This window comes from Colletotrichum paranaense (genome assembly GCF_030867605.1).
Source record: "Colletotrichum paranaense strain IMI 384185 chromosome Unknown Scaffold_2.1, whole genome shotgun sequence".
Taxonomy (NCBI): Eukaryota; Fungi; Ascomycota; class Sordariomycetes; order Glomerellales; family Glomerellaceae; genus Colletotrichum; species Colletotrichum paranaense.
The window spans coordinates 2,327,046-2,350,441 of record NW_026848960.1 but is presented as its reverse complement, the minus strand read 5'-3'; the positions used below and the strand labels follow the sequence as shown (position 1 = coordinate 2,350,441).

General features: G+C 50.7%; 5 protein-coding genes across 5 annotated transcripts; 3 read left to right on the top strand and 2 right to left on the bottom strand.

The window, feature by feature from the left end:
- Positions 1–1,617: 1,617 nt before the first annotated feature.
- CPAR01_02687 (phosphate transporter) lies at positions 1,618–3,804 on the bottom strand (the record flags this gene model as incomplete). Its single annotated transcript, XM_060486974.1, has 3 exons — positions 1,618–1,901; positions 1,955–3,433; positions 3,522–3,804. Coding segments are annotated over 3 exons (2,046 nt in total), but the record flags the coding sequence as incomplete, so codon positions are not given.
- A 667-nt stretch (positions 3,805–4,471) lies between these two features.
- On the top strand, positions 4,472–5,413 carry CPAR01_02686 (uncharacterized protein; the record flags this gene model as incomplete). The annotated part of the gene is made up of 2 exons (XM_060486973.1): positions 4,472–4,719; positions 4,918–5,413. The coding sequence occupies 2 exons, from the start codon at positions 4,472–4,474 to the stop codon at positions 5,411–5,413; spliced, it is 744 nt and encodes a 247-aa protein (XP_060354301.1).
- Positions 5,414–10,040: 4,627 nt separating this feature from the next.
- CPAR01_02685 (glucose/galactose transporter) lies at positions 10,041–11,958 on the top strand (the record flags this gene model as incomplete). Its single annotated transcript, XM_060486972.1, has 5 exons — positions 10,041–10,284; positions 10,348–10,435; positions 10,672–11,241; positions 11,297–11,628; positions 11,687–11,958. Coding segments are annotated over 5 exons (1,506 nt in total), but the record flags the coding sequence as incomplete, so codon positions are not given.
- Positions 11,959–19,099: 7,141 nt separating this feature from the next.
- On the top strand, positions 19,100–20,026 carry CPAR01_02684 (aldo/keto reductase; the record flags this gene model as incomplete). The annotated part of the gene is made up of 1 exon (XM_060486971.1): positions 19,100–20,026. One exon carries the CDS (start codon positions 19,100–19,102, stop codon positions 20,024–20,026), a length of 927 nt encoding a protein of 308 aa, XP_060354299.1.
- A 924-nt stretch (positions 20,027–20,950) lies between these two features.
- Positions 20,951–23,396, bottom strand: CPAR01_02683 (uncharacterized protein; the record flags this gene model as incomplete). The annotated part of the gene is made up of 6 exons (XM_060486970.1): positions 20,951–21,869; positions 21,929–22,897; positions 22,994–23,067; positions 23,134–23,183; positions 23,267–23,281; positions 23,354–23,396. 6 exons carry the CDS (start codon positions 23,394–23,396, stop codon positions 20,951–20,953), a joined length of 2,070 nt encoding a protein of 689 aa, XP_060354298.1.

The following is a 23,396-nucleotide window of genomic DNA, read 5'->3' as shown; positions in this document are numbered from 1 at the left end:
TGCATAGACAAGGCACACATCTAGCCTTAGTAGAGGCTATACGCAAAGAACACAGGGAAGAATGAATACAATAATATCGGGAAAAATTAGATTTCATCTTCTTAAACGTCATGTCGGTGTTGGGAAGAGGGACGAGGCCTTTCCACGTTTGTCACTGGTGGGTTATTGGGGGCAGAAATATTCAGAATGTATTGAGCTGGTCTGAGAACTTGATTCTACATTATCATTCCATACTTAAGACCGAGGTGACCTCAGTCAATTGCATTCAACTTCATTCAACAAGAGAAGCAAGAGACTTTCCACTGCTTCATAGTCTGACACCCAACGATACTAGAACCCAAGGTTCATGTGACAAGGCATCTGTGTATAATACTCGATGAATCATGAGGTGAGAGTTGTATAGAAATCATTGGCAAGAACTTCATTTGAGTGCAGTTGGTCAAGCAGTTGACTCCGCTCGCAACGAGGGTCTTATTCTCCGTTACACCCTCAGACTTTGCTGATAAAGTCTAGGGTCGGGCAAGAATAATACAGCCCTTTTCCATACAAAGGCCCGATCTTCGGTCTCTATGTGGATGGATATTCCCCTTGGCGCTGACTTGGCTTGTTTGACTACACATCTTGAGGTACATTGGACAGCAAATCGAAAACGGTCTTCGGGGTCCTCATCACGCCACACTTCTGGTTTGTCAAATACGACAGTGCAAGTGGACGATCTAGGTATGAGTGAATTAATCACATGAGCTCCGTACCTCGTTTGTCCTGCCCATCAGGATCCCCAGATAAGACTCAGGTATGAAGAGTAGGTGATTACTAGGTACAGCTTTTGCAGAGCGCCAAGCCGAAGCATCACTGTTGATCACGCGATCAATTGCCGACTTCAATTACCATGCTACCTCCCTCTTCAAGGCTTGCTCTTACTGTGGGAATGTGTAATCTTGGCATCCTCATGGGGAATTGAGGTGATGGGCGATGCCACGCTTGCATAGCCACAACAAAAGCTTGGCGCTACCCCACGACGTCTTGACAACTTCAATTCCAGCACCCAATCACGAGATGAGAAGCTACTCATGTCATGTCCTCTCTTTCAACGAGCTGATTTTAGGTTTTGCCAAGTTTGTTGGGGATAGATTGAAAACCTGTTCAGTTCGATAGACTTACTGTACCTTGTGCCGCATCTTTGCTAATCCCATGCATCGTCCCCGGAGATATCATGATCTACCACACGGTGATAGCTTGCTTCTGCCAAGAAAGCCCCGAAGATCGAGGCTACATCACTAGTATCTTCTCGTATGAACACGTCACATGCCCAGCTTGGCTCTTGAAGAGTGGGACGGGCCGCAGAGGGCACCCGCTCCGGCGCTGGTGGGATTCTTTTTCAAACGCTCTTCATCAAGACTGCACTGTCACATATTTCGCTCAGTTACTTCCAGACTGCGCCAAGATCTTGGCCGGATTGCAAAGATTATAATTGTCAAAACTGTGGTATTGATGCTACTGACATGCCACCCGCCTCTATTTATATGCCGTGCCTAGCCCCTTTTTCGTTCATGTACATTATGTGTCTAGTGAAGATGGTATCAAATGGAAGCCCCACCGGGGTAAAATTGATTGCGCTTAGAAGTGAGGAGCGTTAAGAAAAAGGCCCATGAGGACACCGCCAAGAGTGCCGGCGACGGGGATTGTCATGATCCAAGAGAAGACCAAGAGACCAACACGCTGGAAGTTGACGGCCTTCAGAGTACCATTGCACAGACCGACACCGACCGTGGCACCAGTAATGCACATGGAGGTAGAAACGGGTAGAGAGTACTGGGAAAAGACAAGGACAGTAATGGCAGCGCCCATTTCCATAGAAGAACCACGACTGGGGGAGTGGTAGGTGATCTTGTTGCCCATAACTGTTGTCTGTTAGTGCCGCGACTATCTAGAGTTTGAATTAGATGAGACTCACCCTTCATGATGTTGTAGCCATATGTGATGAGACCAAGAGAAATAGTGGCGGAGAGAACAGCAAGCTGCCAGACAGGGACAGGGGCCTTGGCGGCGGCAGCGTCACCGGTACTCCAGGCAGAGTAAATGACAGCCCAGGGACCGACAGAGTTGCCGATATCGTTAGCGCCGTGCGCGAAAGAAGCAGTGCAAGCAGTGATGATCTGTACGAAAGAGTAGGTGTGTTCGACCTCATTGGGGTACTTCTTAGCGCTGGCGTACACGCGCTTCATGCGCTCACCCTCGGGGGTACCGGCGACGCCAGTCTGGGCAGCGTGGATGTCGTAGTGAAGACCGTAGAGAGCACCGACAGTGATCATGGCGGGAATACGCTTAAGGGCAATCTTCATGTTGTGAAACTCGTAGATCTGACCAGCGCCCATTGGGTTGTCGCGAAGGGTGCGCATGGCCCAGCCGAGAGGACCACGCTTCTTCATCATCTTTGCGTGCAACCTGGCCTCGCCCTCGGCCTGGAGTTGCTTGTAGGTAGGGCCCTGGCCAATCTCAGCAGCAGCCAGGGACCTTTCCTGGGGAACGTGGGTCTCCTTCTCGTGGGTCTCCTTGAGAGGCTCATCGCCAGACTCGGAAGACTTCACAGACTCGTGAGAGGGAAGAGTCTGTTCGTTCTCATCTTCCTGGACGACGGCGTAGTTGGGAACCTTGGCCTTCTCGGCATCGGCGGGAGCGGGACGCTTGAAGAGAAGAGGGCCGTAGACGAAGTGGTACCACTTGATGGTGTAGTCCTTCTTGATGACCTTGGCGTGGACGAAGGGGACGAAGAAGAGCGCGGCGAGAAGGCAAAGGCCACCACCAGTTCCCATGGTGACAGCAGCGATGTACCACGCAGGCTTCTTGCTCAGACCAAGGTTGGGAGAGCCCTTGTAGACAATGGAAAGCGTGCAGATAGTGCCGGCAATGAGGAAGAAGAAAGGCGAAGTCCAAACGGCCCAGGGCACCGGGTTCTTGCGAACGTGAACCACGAACTTGATGAGACTGAAGATGATGGCACCGAAGCAGCCTGAGATAGCGGGCGCCATACCCAGACCAGCAAAAATGGCACCAAGACCCTTGCCGCCGTTCCAGCCCCACTGAACCTTGTCGGCGCCAGCAACAGCAACACCGACACCAGCGACGGCAGAGACCAGAGAGTATGTCGAGGAGACGTGGGCAGAGTGTCGCGTGCACCACATGACCCAGGAAGAAGCGGCGGCCAGGGCGCAGGTAAAGGCGAGCATCTGAACGCCGGGGTTGCCATTGAAGACGTTGTTGGGGATAATACCGTTCTTGATAGTGTCGGCCGTACGCGCACCAACAGTGATGGCGCCCAACATCTCGAAGATGGTACCGAAGATCATGGCTTGTCTGTAGGTAATTGATCTTGATGATACACTGGTCGCCCAGGCGTTTGCGACATCGTCTGAAAGTTGAGCCGAGTCAGTGTCTGATGTCTTGAAGCGCCAAAGTATATCAGCAGCCGCAGACCGCTTATCTTGTCTGCGCCTTTTCGCCCGATGGAGGACTGTACTTACTAGCACCGTTGTTGTATGCATCGAGCATAGCAAAGAACGTGCCAATGGCAAAGACGTAGGTGTACTGATCGAGCGCCATTGTGACTGACTGCCGCTTGGCTGTGACTTGGCGAGCAGATTCTGTGGTCTCGATAAAGGAGGGGAAGAGGTGCTTGCTAGAGAAGACGGGACAAGCAAGGCATCGAATGATGGGAAAGGCGCGCACGATAAACCTTTTATGTGCTCTCTTGGCGAGTCTGACTGAGAGAAAGTAACCGGTGTCTGCTTTGCAGCAGATACCAGCCTTGGTTCCGAGTGAGCACTCAGATTGTTGTTGATACACCCCCCCCCCCCCCAATGCTCCGATGTCTTTCTCCTTCTTCTCAATCAAGCGTGGCTCAATGTGTAGTCAATGGCCGACTAAGTTTCTCTTCGTACATGGACACCCCCCTCTCACCCACTTCATCGACTCTATCACTCCAGGATTGACGATGGGACCTCGATGGCAGGCCGAACGGGATGCATCAAGGATGTTGTTTACGGCTAGCGTGCCAAGATGTCGGTATCCCTAGCATGCTAGCAGCTTAGTCTGCGAGACTCTGGGCCCACCCAGCAAGCTTTATTTGGGCGTGGAATCTCATCTGGGGAGGATCTGGAGTTGACGAATCATGGGGCTTCAACCCTCCACGTGTGGCATCTGTTTGCTACAGTTGTTTGACTTGGTTGTTGAACCCCCCTGCTCGTCGAACTTGGCGAACAACATATTAAGACCATGCCAAGCCCTTTAGACCCTTCTTGTTCTTCTCGTCAGTTGCTACGCCGTCTCTTTGCGCACAACTTCTCGTCTGTCTTGCGTTCTTGACGGGCCTTTTGGTCAGAGGCGATGTTGCCAATGGACGATAACCCCACGCACGCCTCCTTCGACCGTCGCCCAACCTACCGATAAGGGTTTGCCTCTCCGGTCTGCCAACATGGACACCGACGTCCACCTTCTCCACAGACACTGGGAAGAGTCAGACGTCTCTGGAATCCCCGCGAACGAGGGGTCTTCGCTTCCAGTCTTCCGCTCGAACTCTCTCAGCCACCGGCAAGCCCAACCCCCACCAGATCAACGCTGGTCCGATGTCTCGACCACCAGGAATGCGCGTCGACAGCACGTTGCGAAAAGTCTGTTGCCAAACCTTTTCCCAGCAGCTCTTGGCGCTCGGTCCCCATTGCGGTATAGCCCCGTAATGTCACCACCAACTTTCAGATGAGAGACAGGCCAGCCGGCGAATTACGAGCCAATATTCACTGACGCCGCACATGTCCATGCTTCTAGCTGAAGACCACAGGTGCCAACCGTGGCCAGAGGACTCGGGCGCCTCGCAATTTGACAAATGCTCCTGACTGTGAGATGATTCACGAATTCCTCTAGTCCACTCGGTCTCCCGATCGAGAGTCTTCGCCCGGTTTGCTTTGGACCGAACGCGATCGAAGAAACTCTAGCCCGCCGCGGCAAGCCGGAGAGCCCTGGTGAGGGTGAGCCGCTCTTTTGGGGCCGACTCATGTTCCTCCTATGCTCTTGTGGTGCTTGGCGATGTCGCACGTGTCAGCCCTTGGTGCACAACTCCAGCGAGTTCAGCCCGTGCTCAAGACACGTTTTCGGTCAATTTCTCGAGGGATTCCATCGCGTGGACCGTGATGAAGCTATCTTCACCACCAAAATTTGGACTGAAGTTCTAGAGGTTCACAACCTGTTCATCGCCAAGTCGGGTATCCGATGCCAGGACGCTTCCAAGACTTACAACCTGTCGATCGGTATTGAAGGAACGCCCTCCATGGTAGTGGTGAAAGGTTGGCAAAGCTTGCCACAGAACCAAGCTTCTGCCTCCCTGATGACAAGAATCTCGGCGCTCCAGTCCAGCGCCTGATGCGCCGCAAGTGCTGTACGTCACAACATTGTCAAAATATTTGCGAGCCTGACGGATCTTCAGCTATGGTGAGACATTCCGAAGTCACGCTCGAGGTTTAGTGACCCGAGGATACGGAATCGATAGCTCGTAACCCTGCAGTTGAAAAACTTGTGATCCGGCTCTTCAAGGTCCAGCCGTTCCCGCGCCGCTTATATTGGACCCCACTTCGGCTGAGCCGCCCAACACTTCGCCGTCCCCGAGCCCACGTGCTTGATCCGTAGGTCAGGACAGACCGAGTTCACACAACACCACATAAGAGGCCAAGCCGGCCTTCATCGACTGGGCGGTGCTGGGTGATGGTTCCTCAGGAGAGGCGACCCGATCCCTCTTAATCCTCCAATCAAGACCGCCTCAACAATATGCAATTGCCACTGTTGCATGAGTGCATTTGCGCATGGCCCCTGACTCTGTGCGCTATTGGGTCCGGATCTGTAAAAAAATGTTGCTTGTGCTTCAATCTAGAAGGCCTCTAGAAAACTTGCATACTCATACGGTCGGGGTGGCCGTCAACATGGGTCCCTCTCACCGGCAGCCTCAGCGAAGCTGTCCAGCATTTTCCTTTCAACAGTGATGCCAAGGTGACACTTCATAGTGTTATTATGAGCAAGAAGATATTTCAATCATAGAATCCCACCTCTATTAATGGCTACTCAGACGATCGAGGTTTGCTACAAATAGCGTTCTGCTCCTCTGCTTGCCCCTTTCGATCACCGTCGGTTGCTTGGTCCAACTGGAACGTAGCAGACTCAGTTCTGCAATACATTTTGATGGGAAGAGACGCTTCTGTTCGTACATGGGTCAAGTAGTGATCTTTGACTTTCTTCTAACCCAGTTCCGTTCTTGATAGGTAATGAATATGGCTCTAGCTAGAGCCTACTGCGTAGAACCCAACCCTGAGGACAGCGAGGGGTCGAAGCAAGGAATGGCATGGGATACTAGGCTATAGTAAACTCTGATACCATGCAGCACGGTGTTGCATCGAGCTAGCATGTCTTCCCGCTATGCATGAACCGGCATCTCGTTTCGGCCGGAATCAGGGGTCTGCCGGCCTGAATGGGCCACGGCCGGAGTTTGACCGCGTAGCAGGCACTCGGGAGACGGCGTGGCAATGCCCGGCCTCTCTCCGGTTGTATTAGGCCTTGATTCATCACTGTGCGTCGAACAACCGTTGTATTGACCTGCAGGGTGTTGCATGATGCGGCGTATGATATACATCGTGTAGAATTTTCAGTGAAAATGAACTTGTCTAAAATTTTCGGGCCTTGGTTAATCAGAGCATTCTGTGTTTCAAGAGGTCTTATTTCGAGGAAAATTCAGCAAGAAGACTGTACATACTTCATGTCTTTTCGCCACCTACTTACATCTGGCGAGAACCATCTATAGATAATTTTAAAAGGAAGAATCTTGAATCTCAAGCCGCGTTTGGTATTGATTACTTTCGGTATTGATAGCTTGGGTGGCAATTATAGTTCGAGAGTCTTCCGCTATCTATAACCTATGATTGGAATGGAAGCAAAAGCCTCAATATAGAAACTAAGAAATGGAACAAGTTGTTTAGATTGTTGCAGCTTGATGTGCGTGGTAACACTAGGTGAATTTCTGTCGAGTTCGGATTGGGATCTACTATTCACACAGTAAGATGGCTGGTCAACTACCTATAGTAGGTCGGTGGACGAGACGGTGCAAAATTGCTGCAATAACGTTCATCAATGATGCACTGAGCTAATACAAGATCAGGATGCTTGATTTCCTAGAACGGCGCATGTGAAACCACTGGTGTGGTTTATTTTCTGCATGAATTAGGTACCAGTATAGCTAAGGCGCACCAAGGCTGCCCCCCCCCCCCGTGCTGCCATACGGAGATGAAGTAGGTTGGCTAAGTACAAGCAAGCTTAGAGAGCCTATGAAGAAGGAGCTAGAGCAAGTTTTACAGGATTTGAATGATATCTCGGCCTGACTCGTTGACCTGCATATCTTGCAGAGGGGAAATATGGATGATGTTGATCTTCGATGTCGTCAGCTAGCAGAGCTACTTCTCTACAAGCGCATCAGTAGATGACTAGAAGTCAAAGAAGACAATGCGAGTTTTAGACACTTATCAAAAAGCAACTGATTCACTTGATCTGCGGAGACTTCGCTAAAGACAGGTCAAATGGCCCCCCATTCCCGGAACAAATTGTGGAATAGGTAGTTAGACCCTTGGGCCAAATATGTCAGATTCGCTTTCCTTTTTGGTTTTGTAGCTGTGGTTTTAACTTAGCAGAATTACAGAGGTAATCAACTTAGTAGACATGGTTCCTGATGTAAGCGTCTGCGAGACACTTCAGGCCAAGGAAACCTTTCCCTAGTTACTTCGTCACGTCATCATGGGCTAAATGTAAGAAAGGTTATGTGGCCACACATCGCTGTTCGCCTAAGCGCAGTTAGTCTGCCACTTCGGTAGACTGCTTCTTAGGTATTTGTAATTTATTCCCACTGCAGTAGTCCTAAGTTGTCTGGGACGACGGTTCTGGAGGCCCTGCCATATTCATCCGGACAAATTTCAGAACAAATTATTGACGTAGCAGATGATAGCCCGATGGTTACCATGGAGAACTTCCGGCTTTATTCCAGGGATTAATAAGCTATAAGGACCCTGCCTTAAATCATTTTGTAATCTGTATCTCGAGACGTTGAAGCGAATGATCCCTATCTTGGCGTTGATATCTGATAACTATTTGACGATACTTTGTGGTGATAGCCCGAATTTGTCTTGTCGGCTGTCAGTAGGGAGCGCCGACTGGTCACAGTCGGCTGCAGCTGTGAACATCTCCGTGGTAACCTTCACGTGACCATATCGGAAGAGAACCAAGTCCCGAAGAATTCGACGCTGTTGCGAGTCATGTTCAGTCGATTGCTCGCAGCACGACTTTCAGCAATTGAAGTTGGCCTTGGCTTACTTCAAGTCACTTAGGTGTCCATGAGCTTGGCAGTAAAGACATCTACATTCGTATATCGTTCGACATCAGTCCGCCAGCGAAGCGGTCTCGCAACCCCACGGTAAAGTATCGAGTTCCTCTCGTCCTGTCGTCTTTGGTAAGCCTAAGTTCGTTTCAGCTATCGGCAATCAACGAGTGATCGTCGACTGTCTCCGGTGAGTCTAGCGCCAAGCGGAACATTTCGATGGCGGACCTGTTTGTTGTTGGAATTTATATCCATAAAGACTTTTGCATCGGTCGTTCCAGTCTTCGTCCGATCCCTTCAGACATTCTCGGAGCACCGACGACTCCAAAGTCTGGTTAGAGGCATTCGGCTAGCGGCGCCAAACACGCCATCCCGCGATTGTGGATGGAGGCTGGAAGGTCTAGCTTGTCCTACCTTACCTCTGATAGGGGAGGTCTATGTGGCTAAATATAACCGCTGCTGGACCGCCCTCCATGGGAGTGCCTGATATCTTTTTGACGCGTAGAATCTTTGCAGAAGGGATTCCAGTTTTTTGAAACCGGATTTTCGACCCTCAGATTGTGTCGCTGATGTGACTGGACCACTAGTCCCGAGTCTCTGGGGCTGACGGTGGATCTCGTCTGCTCCCAGTCTAGCCCCGACAGCTGAAGTACGCGGTAGCCAACACTCAGTATTATTAGGAATTCATGTAAATTGACTTCTCTCCACGTGAATATCAGTTGAGCCAGTAGCGCGTAATGATCACGAGAGCGAAGAGTGTAACAAACTGAGGAGGTGATGTCACATAGCCCCCCCGGCCCTGACAGAGAACCAACCGGCCTCCTTACGCCAATCGGTCCGCCGAGCGAATGATCATCCGCTTACTCCGCAATATGAGCGTCCTTCGGTCCATCTTTATATCGAGCCCCGGACCATTTACCCCAGACTCGATGAACTGCCGTCCTCCTCCATGTCCAATCACCACCATAGAGACTGATTAAAATCCCCACCTCACTTACCCTCGTCTGACGGCCATCCTCCAAGCTGTTGATTCGGGGGAATTGGAGCCACATCGAGCAAATGATGGACATGCCAAGGCTGGGTCGCGAACTCTCTGTGAGTTACCGTAGGATGTCCTCTCTACCGGTATTCTCTCTGGAGATCCACCACGTCTTCTTCAACTGGCTGCTCCAACCTTCACCCCGCACCTCGACCGAGCATGGATGGGGCCATCTTTGCTTCCCCGGCGACTTAGAGCATGCGGTGACCATCCCCGCAATCCTCTCCAAACGCTCGTTACCCCAGATCAGTCCAGAAGACCGTTGCTCCACCCGAGCCTTTTGTTCACAGCAAGGAATTGAGTACCCGTAGTGCTGTGCGACTGGTCTCTTGATCGGGGACTGCTAGCCATGTAACCATGGAGAAGCCAAGAAGCAGCCAAGGATGGTCATGTCCATCTCGCTTTCGTGCAGGGGAAGATCAGGCTCGAAACGACCGAAAATGCGGCCGGCTTGAGCTCTTATAAGCTTTCGTCTGACCCGGGTCTCCTCGTTCCAGAAGAATTCTATTTGTTCTCGGACGCGTCTCACCACATTGCCAATTGCAGTCCATCGGTCCAAAGGCTACTGCTACGCCCGCCTCGTTACTGAGGTTTTGACCTTCCCACCAGACCGCAACGGTCGCGATCACTCCAATATCTTCTCAGTGCCACCGCCAGACCCAGCGCAACACGGCGCTCGATCATCCTCGTCAAACTTGCAAGATGGGTATCAAGGAGTTCTTCCGCAAACGGTCTTTGCGCCAGAAGGATAACGTCCGCACGAACGCTGCCGAATTGACGCTAAAGGAATCTCTGTTTCCCATTGTTCTTGTCACTATCCTATTTTTCCTCTGGGGGTTTTCCTACGGTATGTTGCAGCAACACAACAATTGACGATCACATATATGAATGCTAAGAATCTTATCATCAGGCCTTCTCGACACTCTGAACAAACACTTTCAAGATACACTTCACATCACCCGGGCTAGGTCCTCTGGCTTGCAGGCTGCTTACTTTGGGTATGTCCGTCGTCACAATCCCCCTCTCACACGGGAACAATCGGCGAAGGCAGCGATTCGCCGACTTGCTTCTTGCCGGTGTCTACATCGGCGTCTACTGCCATGCGTTTACACAGCATTCAGCTAAGCGACGCACAATCGCGCACTGCCATTACCAGTAGTCCCCGGATACCTCATGGCTTCCGGGGGCTGCAACAGTGCAGTCATAGACATGGATGCTGACTCTCGCCTGACAGAGCCTATCTCATTGCCAGCCTCGGGCACGCGGCGTGGATCTTAAGGCACTGGGGCTATAAAGCTACCTTTGTTTTTGGACTCTTCCTATACGGCCTGGGGGCCCTCATTGCGATCCCATGCATTATCGCCAAGAGCTTCGGTGGCTTCTGTGCCGCCATCTTCATCATCGGTAATGGTCTTGGCTCCCTCGAAACAGCCGCAAATCCGTACATCACCGTCTGCGGTCCTCCTAAGTACAGCGAGATTCGAATCAACATTTCTCAAGCCTTCAATGGTATCGGCACTGTCGTGGCTCCCGTCATGGGATCGTACGTCTTCTTCGCTTTTGACGACAAACGTGCTCTGGAGAATGTTCAATGGGTCTATCTCTCCATCGCCGTCTTCGTCTGGGGGCTGGCGATCGTCTTCTGGCTGGCTCGAATTCCCGAAATCACCGATGCTGATATGGCTTTCCAAGCTTCTGAGACGCACGCCAACGTCGATGATAAGCCTTTCAGGAAGCAATACCGTCTCTTCCACGCTTCTTTCGCCCAGTTCTGCTACACTGGTGCTCAGGTAGCCATCGCGGGGTTTGTTGATCTTCGTCTAGAGCGGATAAAGTTCAAAAGTTAACGATAGTTCCAGATTCTTTATCAACTATGTGACAGAACGTCGCGAAAACACCGACAACGCGCTTGGCTCCAAACTTCTTGCTGGCGCCCAAGCCGCCTTCGCGATAGGCCGTTTCGCTGGAGTTGGTCTTATGCATTATATCAAGCCCCGTTGGGTATTTTTGGCGTTCCTGTCATCCTGTATTATCTTCATTGCCCCTTCCATCACACAGAAGGGTGATACCGGCATGGCCATGCTCTATATTGTCCTTTTCTTCGAGTCTATTTGCTTTCCGACAATTGTGGCTCTCGGCATGAGAGGCCTAGGCAGGCATTCTAAGCGGGGCAGTGGCTTCATTATTGCAGGTAAGCGTTCCATTCATTGTCGGGACCGTTGGTTCGCTATCTAATGCATGTAACTCAGGTGTATCTGGTGGTGCAGTTGTACCTCCGTTGCTTGGCGTCGTTGCCGATCACAAGGGCATGGGCATCGCTATGGTCATCCCCCTTATCTTCTTCGTCTTGGCATGGTCATATGCGTTGGCCGTTAATTTTGTCCCGAGGTACCGGAATATCGCCGATGCTTTCACTGAAACTGAGGTTGGCATTAGGCCCGTGGACGTGGAAGAGGAAAAGGGAGGCATCGAGTCGGTCGAAGACAAGCATGGCAAGAACGCCATCCCCACTGTGGCGTGAACCGTTGCAATTAAGCATTGCTTCAGGCATACATCCGTCCAGAAGATTGGAAATCGCATATACATACTTTCATGAGATACCATGCAATCCCTTGGCAGGCAGAGCTTGTACAGGGAGTATGTTGCACCTTTAGAGAATTCACATAATCATCACGCCGTCAAGCATCCTTATTCTAGGTGGGCTATTAGGCTCAAGTTCTGTCCGCAATGCAATTGCAGATTGTATTTGACGTTGTTTCTGGTTGAAAGTTTAATGTTTCTCTCCACACATGGAAAATGAGTGTAATGCATATGATTTTCCGAGCAAGTTGAGAAATGAGCTATGAGAGCTAGTGATGGCCAATCCAAACATTCAAACCAGGATTTACCTCCGTAGTAAGCCGTTAATCTGCAAATAACTCATGGTTTAGATCACGGACGTCACTCACTCACTCTGAGGTCCGACTTGAATAAAACGATAGTTGGTTCATGGGCCATACACTTCAAAGAGAGGAAGGTCCAGTCATAGAAAGACAGTCGGGACAACCCAGAAACCCATTAGATATCTACGGGCTTATGCGAATTAGCATTCGCAGTCAATAACACAACATCAATGCCTCGGTGAATGAGGGCTGAACATTCCATATTGGATTTTCCCAGCCTACAATTCTAGCTCAGAACAGTAATGAGGGAGTAGTATGATAGAACCGGGACATGGCACATCAGTTCAATTCTGATCTCACATCACGGAAACCTCTTGTGGAAGCGAGACTGGCTAAATTGATTCGAACGATGCGCAATCGTTTTGATCCCGACGACGGAAATGACGTCGATATATGCATTTACAATTCCTCAAACAACGAACTTCTTAACTAAGTACCTTACATCGAATAGGACTCATAGGTGAATAGCATGGTAAATCCTAAGATAATGCCTGGTTTCCTGCTATTCCCTATAGCAAATACGTCTGCATGCGAAAAGGCAATGCCATAACTGATAAATTAACATTATAATGTGACTTGTCGGTCTTGAGCAGCGTTCTGACGGCTAATGATAGAATTGGTATTTCTCTTTCTCTTACAAACTACCTGTGCTTGACACGCTTCCAAGACTCCTGGCATCACAGCCATTACGATTTTCAATTTTCCTTGAAAAGTCCCGGATCGAGGCCCAGCTATGGAACATGAGTCCACGTGCCAATTTGGTTGACGGGCTAACCCGAAGGCGGACACGGAATGTTGAGCGCCATTCTGAACCTCGTGGATTGTAGAGAATTCAGTGACATAGAGCTCAGAAGGCTTGGATAAAAGACATGACATGTTAGATGGGTATTTGGCTTGCCGAGCATCGTCTTCGAGACGGTCTTCAAGCCACGTTGAGCGTCGAGTCGCCTAAGTACTGACTTATTATCGCAAAGCGACAGATCGATGGCTGTCTAATATAATGCCAGCGCAACGTGACAGAATAGATACGCCCTTATGACTTGATACAGAATCAGAGATCAGTAGAACGGAGTTCCCTCTCTTGATTGCGCAATAGTCTTTTTTACGCCCATATCAATTCGCAGCCGTATCTATTCAGAATCTGCTCAAATTGGTCTTGGCTGTCCTAGAATATGTCTGGATGTTACCTTCCGTAAATGGAACGCATTGCAGTAGGCGTAAGTATTTGATCATTTACCAAATCGAATTGTTGAGAGAAGTGACCAACGAAACGGCCTGTAAGGCAGCGAAGAGCACCTCGGCACAATTACGACGCCATGCGTGCTGATATGGCCTTTGGCCATCACAACACGCGGCTCCGGCATCTTTTGGACCCCACATCGGTCCCGAGTACTCCAACCAGGCCGTAGCCGACGACAACCTCCCCACCCTCGCCGATGACGGTTTCGAGAAGCCGACGATCCTTTCTATTCCAGCCTCATCGAGTCCCACATCTTGACCGAGATGCCGCCGTGTCCCGTCTCATGCAGCGAGCGCCACTCAATCTTTGCCTATGGCTACTCTGCATGTCCGAGAGGTCATGGCGGTTGAGCTTCATACAGCACTAATTTGCAAAGTAAGGTAGGACCACGCGGTATTAAGATATGACGGCCGGGTTTTTGAATTTCCCTGCACCAAAATGCGGCCATCGTATCTTGCCACCGCGTGGGTAGGTACATGTAAGGTAAAGTAGTCGACAGCTTTGGCGCGGCAGGACATCACACACAACCTTCGTGCAGATTGTAGGAAGAATCGTCATCTGAGCTGCAAACTCATCACAGACTTGTTTACTACTTCTCTGTGGGATTCTGGGAACTCGTTGTTTCCGGCCACCGCTCATTTGGATACTCTCTACTTCATGAATGTGAAACGGGAGAAATTCGTGATCTAATAAAACCATTGAGAAACGACAAAGAATTCGCAGGTCGCCAGATAAAGTTTTATGCTGAATTCTCAGGTATTGACATAAACCTTATCATTGAATGCATGATGGACGTTCCTAAGATTTCTGACTGAATAATCTCGGGCTGTCAACCTCATCGTAGTACTATTCGTTCGCACGTCGTTCGCCGTTCAGCCTCATTCCGACGATCAGGCTTCTCCATATAACCCGTTGTCTGAACATCGTGGGTCAAAAAATGGAGCGATCGCTGGTGACACTTTGCGGTGGGTTCAGAAATGGGACTTCAAGATTCTGCTTCAATGTCTGCTTTTGAGACGATTGCGAATAGGCACAAAGGTTGATCGAGCTTGTCGGTGCATACGAAATGGCCAAGACCCGACAGAGATCAAGATTGATCGCCTGAAGCTCTCTGAACTTACTTGGCCGCTCGGAGGAACATGCCAGTGGTCCTAAGAATCTTTCTTGTTTTCCAGATATCTGCAGGTAGCCCACATAGTAGCTTACCGATGGCTTGTGCTAGATGTACTCATCATCAAATCTCGTAGTCCAAAATCGGAAGTTTTCTCGAGCGAAGCAGCTGCGACCTAGGACAATGACCTTCTCTTATTTGAATTAACCGTTGCTAGCCCAAGCTTCCAGTCTGATGCCAAGGTCATGACATCCGCGGTCTTAGTCTTGGTACGGTGCTGAGGGTAAGCATGAGGCGCCGCAGTTACCATAGTTCGCATGCATGGTGATAGCTTCCGGTAGCGATCGACGTCTTTCGCGGGGTCGGCGGAGACGCTGAGGTTTTATGGTGGTCCTTACCAGGGATTGAAGCTATCGTGATACATACTTGACAACTCCCTGTGGGGTTGATGAAATATGCTGACTGTGAAAGCATGAGGCGTTTGATGCCTTTTTACCTCAGTTCTTGACTCGGACTCGACAGTGCACGCCAATGACTACTCTGGAAATACCCAAATCCTTTTGAATTACCATCTTGGCCAGGATCGAGCAACAAAATCTTGGAAATTTGAGGCATTTCCTGTTTCTTCAAAAATGTGATCTGCCGTGATTCATCTTCCCGAGTCTGACCGACAATGATGTAAACCAAGGTTGCCATTTTCGGTGCCGTAACATTAGTCGAGATGATTTACATCTCTTTCCCTGCAGCCCTTGAGTTGAGTTTCCCTCGCTGACGCCATTACTGACTCGTGCGATGTCGAGCATTGATTGATGCAATCCTGTGTTATCTTTGTTTTCTGCATACGAGTGAGAGCTATACGCCGAGTTGCTGCCACGTTTGCAATATGACTGGATGAGGCGTTATCCTGCATGCTTGCTCACAACGACGGGCGCAGACGGTATCAACTCGCATAGAGGTAGATTACAGCGATTGGGAAAGGTCTTCTGAGTTCTATGGCGCTGTTTCGCTATTATTCTCGGCTACCTTTGCGGGTATCTCTTTTTCCATTGACCAGCCTCTTCAGTCCGCCGTCCAGACGCAAACCGGCCTCATTGCCTGATCCCGATGCATTAAGACGTAATCTTACCGCTGCCGGAGGCTACTACCTACGACATTGGGCGTGAAATCCCTCATGAAACCAAGTTTGACTGTGCAGCCTCGCCAGGGTTCAGCGTCCAGTAAAGGTTTGAAATTTAGATCATCACCCAATGAAGATGGCCGTCATAGCAACCAAGACTGGAAAGCGAAATCCATTATCAATGTCATGCCGGTGTGGTGGAGCTTTGGCCCCATTCATCGGTGTGAAGGTCAACTTCACCGCCAATAAGACGAGCTTCTATTGAGATTTTTTTTGTCTACCTGCTTGACTGCTTCATGCACCGTGCCGAGAGCTGAGGGCGATATTTTCCACCTTGCATCCCTTCTCCACCAGAGATCGTCTCTCTGTCTGCCTGGCTTGCGGCTTGCCTACTGTTGTTCTGCGACTTGATACCCCTATCATATCTTCTTCTCACGGTGAGATCGGGCGGTTCCTCTCGTTGTTAGTGCAGCTCATGTCCACTTTACGAGGCATTTTGTCCAGTGAGAAAGTCTGTATTGTAGTCCACAATCACGCCAGGCTGGGAAAAAGTGCTCGTCGCCTTGGTTGAGATAAAAGATAAACTGGAGCCTTGCGTGGGTCACTGATAGGGCCTTGTCTCAGGGCGCGAAATAGATAGGGGGTCACGTCGTCCGGCATCCATCGATGTTCATCGACATTCCCGAAGTTCTAAACAGGGATTGTAGAAGACTCTGTGTCTCTAATTTTTTTTTTTTTTTTTTTTTTTTTTTGGCGCGGGATACTTGTTCTGTGTGTGTTTGCGTCGGACCAGAGGACAATCCGGGCGTCTCCTGCCGATCTACTACCCGGTTCGTAGTAGGCGATTCCAACTTGCTGGGCTGTTTGGCTGTCAACTTGGCATACATGTGAAAATCTTCTTTGGACAAGTCGTTGATCACTGGGCCCTACCGCCTTAGCCTTCGGAGCCGATCTTGCCATTTGATTTAATGTTGTCTTGGTTAGTCGGTGTACTCCGTACCTCCGTTGGCTATCTCTCTACCTCGCAGATAATTGTTGCTCAGAGTTGAGACGTTGAGAAAACTCTGTCGGCCAATCCTTGATCATCTCTACTGTCGGCAAAGAACACCCTGTACCGTTGGCGACACCGACACCGACAACGAACAACGCATCCAGGAATGACACATAGAGCTGTCTAGGTCAAGATTGAACAGGACAGATGGACTTCCGCCGATAAGACAAGGCGCAGAATCCAATGGCTATCAAGCTGTTACAAACGCACAGAACTTCTGAAGAGGCAACCCATTGATACAGACCTTGACATTGGCTGCCCAGGCTGAGGAAAGAGCGGGCCCTTCCGAACACTCCCGATAGGGGTCCTGCAGGCAACATGCCTCCATCTTCCTCAGTGCTTTCATCTCTTGTCTCCATGTACCTCCCGGATTCCCTCAATGTCGCCCTGCCAGTGACCACAATACATCAGGACCCTCCAGAGGATCCAATGACATCAGCGAAAAGTCTGAAACCACGTTCCTGAGTCTTGCTGGAAGGCAGGGCCAATCATCGATGTGTGGCAGGGATGAATAAGTTTTGTCCCAAAAGGCCCAAGCGACAAGACGCTAGAACAACTTGCCCGGCCTTTGCCCTTCAACAATGCGAGATACATTGCCCATGTACATGTGAAATGGCAAAAGTCGCGACTCGCGTTCATCTTGCCTCACACACCCCATCTCAACATCCATGCCATGTCATCCGTCCTCTGTAGTGTATCCGCAGTCTTGTTCCATGGCTTCAACGCTCGTTTAACGGGGTGGACTCCGGTGTCCTGAACTCGTACCTGCACCGAGCATCTCACACTCAACATGAGTATTTGCGGGAACTCCTTGGGCTTCAGAGATCCATCTTCTGATGGGGCATAGCTAAGCACCTCGTTTTACAATGGTCCACTTCCACCGTGATGTCGTCGGCAGCTTGACGTCATAACAAGCCAAGTTGCATCTGTCGCTTAGTGCGGCTTTTCCATTTTACACAATATACCTTACCCAGGATATTGTACGTACTTCCCTAAGGAGTCTTGCAAGCCGACCCAGCGTGTATGTACGTGGAAACGTCGCCTACCGAACCCCCGTATCGTTCAGCTCGATGTCGATGCCGATTGCTGATGCCTCGCAAGTCTATCCGGCTGCGGCTGAAACGGCGCCTAGTGTACGGATATGGATAGTTTGTCCTCGGGAATAATTGACCGAATATAGTACCTTGGTTCCTCGAGGCTTGGCTCGTAGGAATTTGGTATCACTACAGCGATTCCTGCAGCGGGCTCCAGTTTTTCTCTCTCGCGTCGTAAAATTTCTCACTTTGAGTGTTAGATTTGCGCTAATGTCGAGGTCGATATTCGCCACAGCCGCCGAAAATCTTGAGGCTCAACAATGCGATCTAGTCCTTTAGTTGAGCCTCACAGCAGAAGGTTCAGAACAGTCAATTCATCTGATACCTCGCTTATTCCGCTAGACATGTCGCACATGAATCGAGTGTAGCAGCCAGTTCTCGGAGCTTTGGCGGTGGGAATAGCGAACTGAGGCCTGCCTCCACCTCCTGCAAGAGACACCCTATAACCGTCAGACAGACCGAGGGCACCCTGACTCGGACGTCGTCCATCGGCGCAGCATCGGCGGAGACACGGCACGTCATCGGCCCATTCACCGGCGGAGCAGCGGTCCAGCATCGGCGGAGAAGTTCTACGTCATTAGCTCCAGTAGCAGCGGGTCAAAGGCCCAGAGATAACGGAGCATCAACCTGGTACCGTTGAGACAACGGACGAATACCGACTAGGAACCGCCGGCACCGACTCGAAATCGACATTGAGATATCGACTCAACACCAAGTAACAGCAAGCACTCGCAAGGAGGCACCGACCCTCAATAATCTGTACGGCGTACGGGGCAGCACGTTGGAGAACGGGTCCCCTCCAAGACGGGGGGCATCAACCCAGCACAGACGGGACATTCACGGCGGGTCCGCGGCTGGCGACAACAGAGGACGCCATCGGTCCGAAAATGGCAATCAAAGTCAATTGTAGTAGTTAGGTCCAAAGAGCGAGACGTCGATAAGGATAAAAAGGAATGTATAACTCGGCAACATCTGCTGTTTCTTTTGGAAGCATCACTCGCACATCAATCTCAATCAACGGCCTCAATCAATCCAACAACCTCCTCTCTTGACACCAATACAACTCTTTACTTCTCAACATCAACTACAACATTCACATCATTCACAATGGCCGCCCAATTCGCTACCCGTCAGCCTGAGCTCGGCATGGAGAAGGTTATGCCTACTCGCCAAGACTCTGGATACGCCTCTCCCTGCGACTCTCCTCGCCTCACCGTCCGCCTCAACGACGGCAACGAAATTCCCCAGATTGCTCTCGGTGTCTATAAGGCCCCCAACGGCCAGGAGACTGAGGACGCCGTCATCGCCGCTCTCGACGCCGGCTACCGTCACATCGACTCCGCCGCCAGATATGCCAACGAGGAGGCTTGCGGCCGTGCCCTGAAGCAGTGGTTCCAGAAGACCAACACCCCCAGATCAGAAGTCTTCGTCACCACCAAGCTTTGGGACGCTGACCACGGCTACGAGGCTACCTTTAAGGCTCTCTGCGACTCCCTCGAGAAGTTCCAGCTCGAGTACTTCGACCTCTACCTCATCCACTCCCCCTCAGATGACAAGGAGAAGCGCCTCGCTTCCTGGAGAGCTCTTGAGACTGCCCAGCGTCTCGGCAAGGTCCGCTCCATTGGTGTCTCCAACTTCAGCTCCCACCACATTGAGGAGCTTCTTCAGGAGACCACTGTTGTCCCCGCCGTCAACCAGATCGAGGTTCACCCATTCTGCCAGCGCCAGGACCTCGTCGACACCTGCCGCAAGCACGGCATCGCCATTGAGGCCTACTCTCCTCTCGCCCGCGGCAACAAGCTTGAGGACCCCACCATTGGCAAGATCGCCGAGAAGTACGGCAAGAGCCCTGCTCAGATCCTTCTCAACTGGAACGCTACCCGCGGCAACATTGTCCTCCCCAAGTCCCTGACTGCCCACCGCATCCAGTCCAACTTTGAGTCCTTTGACTTCGAGCTCTCCCAGGAGGACATGGCTGTCATCGATGCCCTCGGTGCTGAGAACTACGTGACCGGTACCCTGCACAAGGAGTGAATGATGTCTCAGCAAGATATTTGGCCTGAGGGCACTCCAGTTCGACAACACCCACCGCTGGGTCTTCCAGCAAACAACTGAGCTTTCCTCCATCCTGAGAGCATTGGAACAGCCATTTGCATTGCCGGCGTGACGAAATCCGCACGTCGTCCATCCAGGACATTAGAAGGAGTTGATTGCCGTCGACGCCACTTGGCGCTCTATTCCCCCGTCGCAGTATTTGGAAAGGAGTTTGGGTTATTCGTTTTTATTTTTTGGGAGGAAATAGAGACATAGACATTTCATCTAGACAAGCGAGCTAGACTGCAAGCTGGGCTTAGCCTGGTACGAATCTTACGCCCCATTTCTCAACTTTGCTCCCAATGGTTTCTTTTCGTGACATCCTACACCGACTTGGCCAATCAAAGAATATCAATCGGCACAACTAAACTTGTAGGCAGTGGTAGCTGGCCTCTAACACACAGAGAGATGGTGTTCCGGCGGTGATAAGTTGATCGATAAGATTATGGGCCCCTCCCAGACTCTGATCGGATCACCCTCAGGACCCTGGTGTGTGAGCACCGCGGGTTCACGATACAGGTGCCAGATCTTTGGGACCGACGCATACAATCTTCCCGCACGGACTTAGAGAAAAAGAGAGGCCGGAGAGAAAATGCTGGTGTGTAGTACCGAGTGTGTATTTCATGTCATGTTCGTTGGGAAGAGGACGAACATCGCGTCGGATTTTTCGTATATCCCGACTGTGACTCATCAACCTTAGAGCCCTCAGTGCGTTCACAAAGCTGACTTGATGTTTCTTTCTTCAACATATTTCGCGTTCAGTAATGTGACTGAAGTTTGGGGCACACCGACGGAAGCCATCCATGCCGCGATAGCTCATGCCGCTTTGTCCACACCCAGCCAGCCAAAGTGGACAGCAAAATCTCATAAGCCCATGCTTGGTTCGAATTGAAGATCCAATGGCATCGCATCCAAGGTATTTGCGAGCTCTAGCGCCGATGCCATGGGCCAGTCCCAGACATTCCATTGCAGCTGGTCAAGTACCGGCTGTTGGGGTTCTCCAGCTGAAAAGGTCTTTGTCCGGAGCATGTCGAGAACATCGGCACATTGGTTGATGTGCCCATTGGAGTCGTCAGCTCTTAAATGACGTAAAGTTGTAGCGCATGTCTTTACCAAGTCCTCTGCCTCCTCATCTCCAGCAAGTGGGTGGCTTTTCCACCTCGCAAATAATATTGTGAGACCCGCCTGCCACAACATGTGCAACCCGTTTGGATAGAGATGGGCGACGATGATGGGATCTATCCTCGCGGCATCCATCTCCAGGACCGAGTCCGACATGATCGTAGCAGTCAGTCTTATCAGCTCAGCCGAAGCACGACCGCACGCTTGCAGAGAAACTTGAAACTGAGGATCAGCTGTTGTGAAAGCAAGTGCAGGCCGATGAACATGCACCGTGGCGTTGTAAAATGCAGCGCGTAGGAAAGCCACCTCAAAGGTGTCGATCGAAATCGCCGGTGATAAGTCTGCGCTATCATCCTCCAAGTCCACAACCTTATCCGTCGGCAACATCCGCTCCCATAATGTAAGTTCAGCTTGCAGTTGTGTAATTTTGGCTATCCCGCCGCGCCGTCTAGTCGTCGAGTACAGCTTCTCTAGAGCTTCTCCCACAATGACTGCGAGTTTGAACATGCAGAGAGCCGTGTCGACTTGGGATCTTTCGCCGGGTAAGGGAAACACCACGCTCTCACGCGATACTTGGTCGTGGTCAACACGGGAGGGTAAGTCTGTGTCCACGTCCTGGTCGCGGATCAATCTTGGCATTCCGTGGTAAGCGCTGGAGAATCTGATGGTAAGAGATTAGTCAAGACACACAACAAGCAGGCCGACCTTCCAAATACCTACGTATCAAGAGAGTATTGGCACCACCACACGCGCCGCCGGAGTTCTGTCTCCAAAGGATCGAATTTGAACCTCTGGGAGTGGCGATGAAGTCCAAGGTTCTGTGCCATTCTTGTAGCCATGCCTCCTAGTTGCGACGCAGCTGAGTAGCGAGATGATAGCTGGAGGTAGATCTGAGCAATCTCTAGCCCTTGGAGCGTCGGTAAAGACGGTCGCTCCTGGAGCTGATTCGTCAACGCAGCGGACATTGCATAGTATTTTTCAGAAAGGCAAAGAAAATGCCGATGTCTCTGAACGCAGGAGCCTGGATGTCCTAATGTTCCTAGAGCAAGTAGACCTAGAACCTGATACAAGAAACTGATATCGCCGTGTTCGGGGTCACCATTCAACCGACGTAGAGCCTCAACTGTGGAGTGTTTATGTACAATCGGATACAACGGTGTCCAGCAGTCGATGGTTGCCTCGAGGATACTAGCAGCATCAAGCGGAAGTTGGGAGATCATAGCAGCGACAACCTGCGACTCTGAACCCTTGGGCGATGGGCCCCATATGTTGTGAAGATAGAGACTATAGATGCTGCTTGGGAATGTTTCGGTGTGGATTCGTAGCATTTGTAACTGCTGCTCAGCCTGGCTGATAAAATGCACGCCCGTAGACGACCCTGCAAACATAGCTGTCTGGTCGTCATTGGACACTAGTCGGCCCATATGGCCGATCACCGGTTCCGGCACAAACCTCGACTTGGCGTTTGAGACAGCCTCTTTACCTCGCTGCCATGATGGTGAAGTCCTCAGACCAGCGTTTCCTGTGAGCGTGCTCAGATGTGAGTGCTCTGAAACTGTTTGTTGCGAGTTCCTTATGTCTTGAGGGAGCGAAAGGGAAGCCGAGTCAACATTGCTGCTATGAGCTTCAGGAGTCTTTGAAGCTGCGGAATCGTCATGTCTTTCCTCAGTTCCTTCGTTTTGGTAGTAACTAGAAGCGACGGTCAGCAAAGGAATCATTGCCCAACTCGATCTAGTCCGTCGCGGATTCTTCGGCTTCTTTGTATACTATATACTAGTAACTTACCTCTTCCTCTTTCTATTACGCTTCAACTTCGTTGACACAATGCAGGCCACGCCTCCAGTGATACAAGGCGTGCACTATCAATTATTTAGTCTCAAAAGTCTGGATGTGAGCAGGTTGCGTAGGAGAGACAGCCAACCTACCTTTTCGCCATCGCCATGACATCGAATTTTCCTCCTGAAAGCAAAAGGGCCTAAGTCAGCCTTGAGCATCGGAATCAAATGGACCAAGTTTGCCATAGAAGTACGATGAATCTTTGTTTGAAGAATTACTTACCGCCGGCAGCGGTCACTATTGAGCTTATTAGCAACATGATCATCCAATGGGGTTCTCTTGGTTCCTCTTTAGCCCGGATTAGCATACCAAACTTGTCCAGATTGCCCTCCGGAAGGATTTTCCTGTCCAT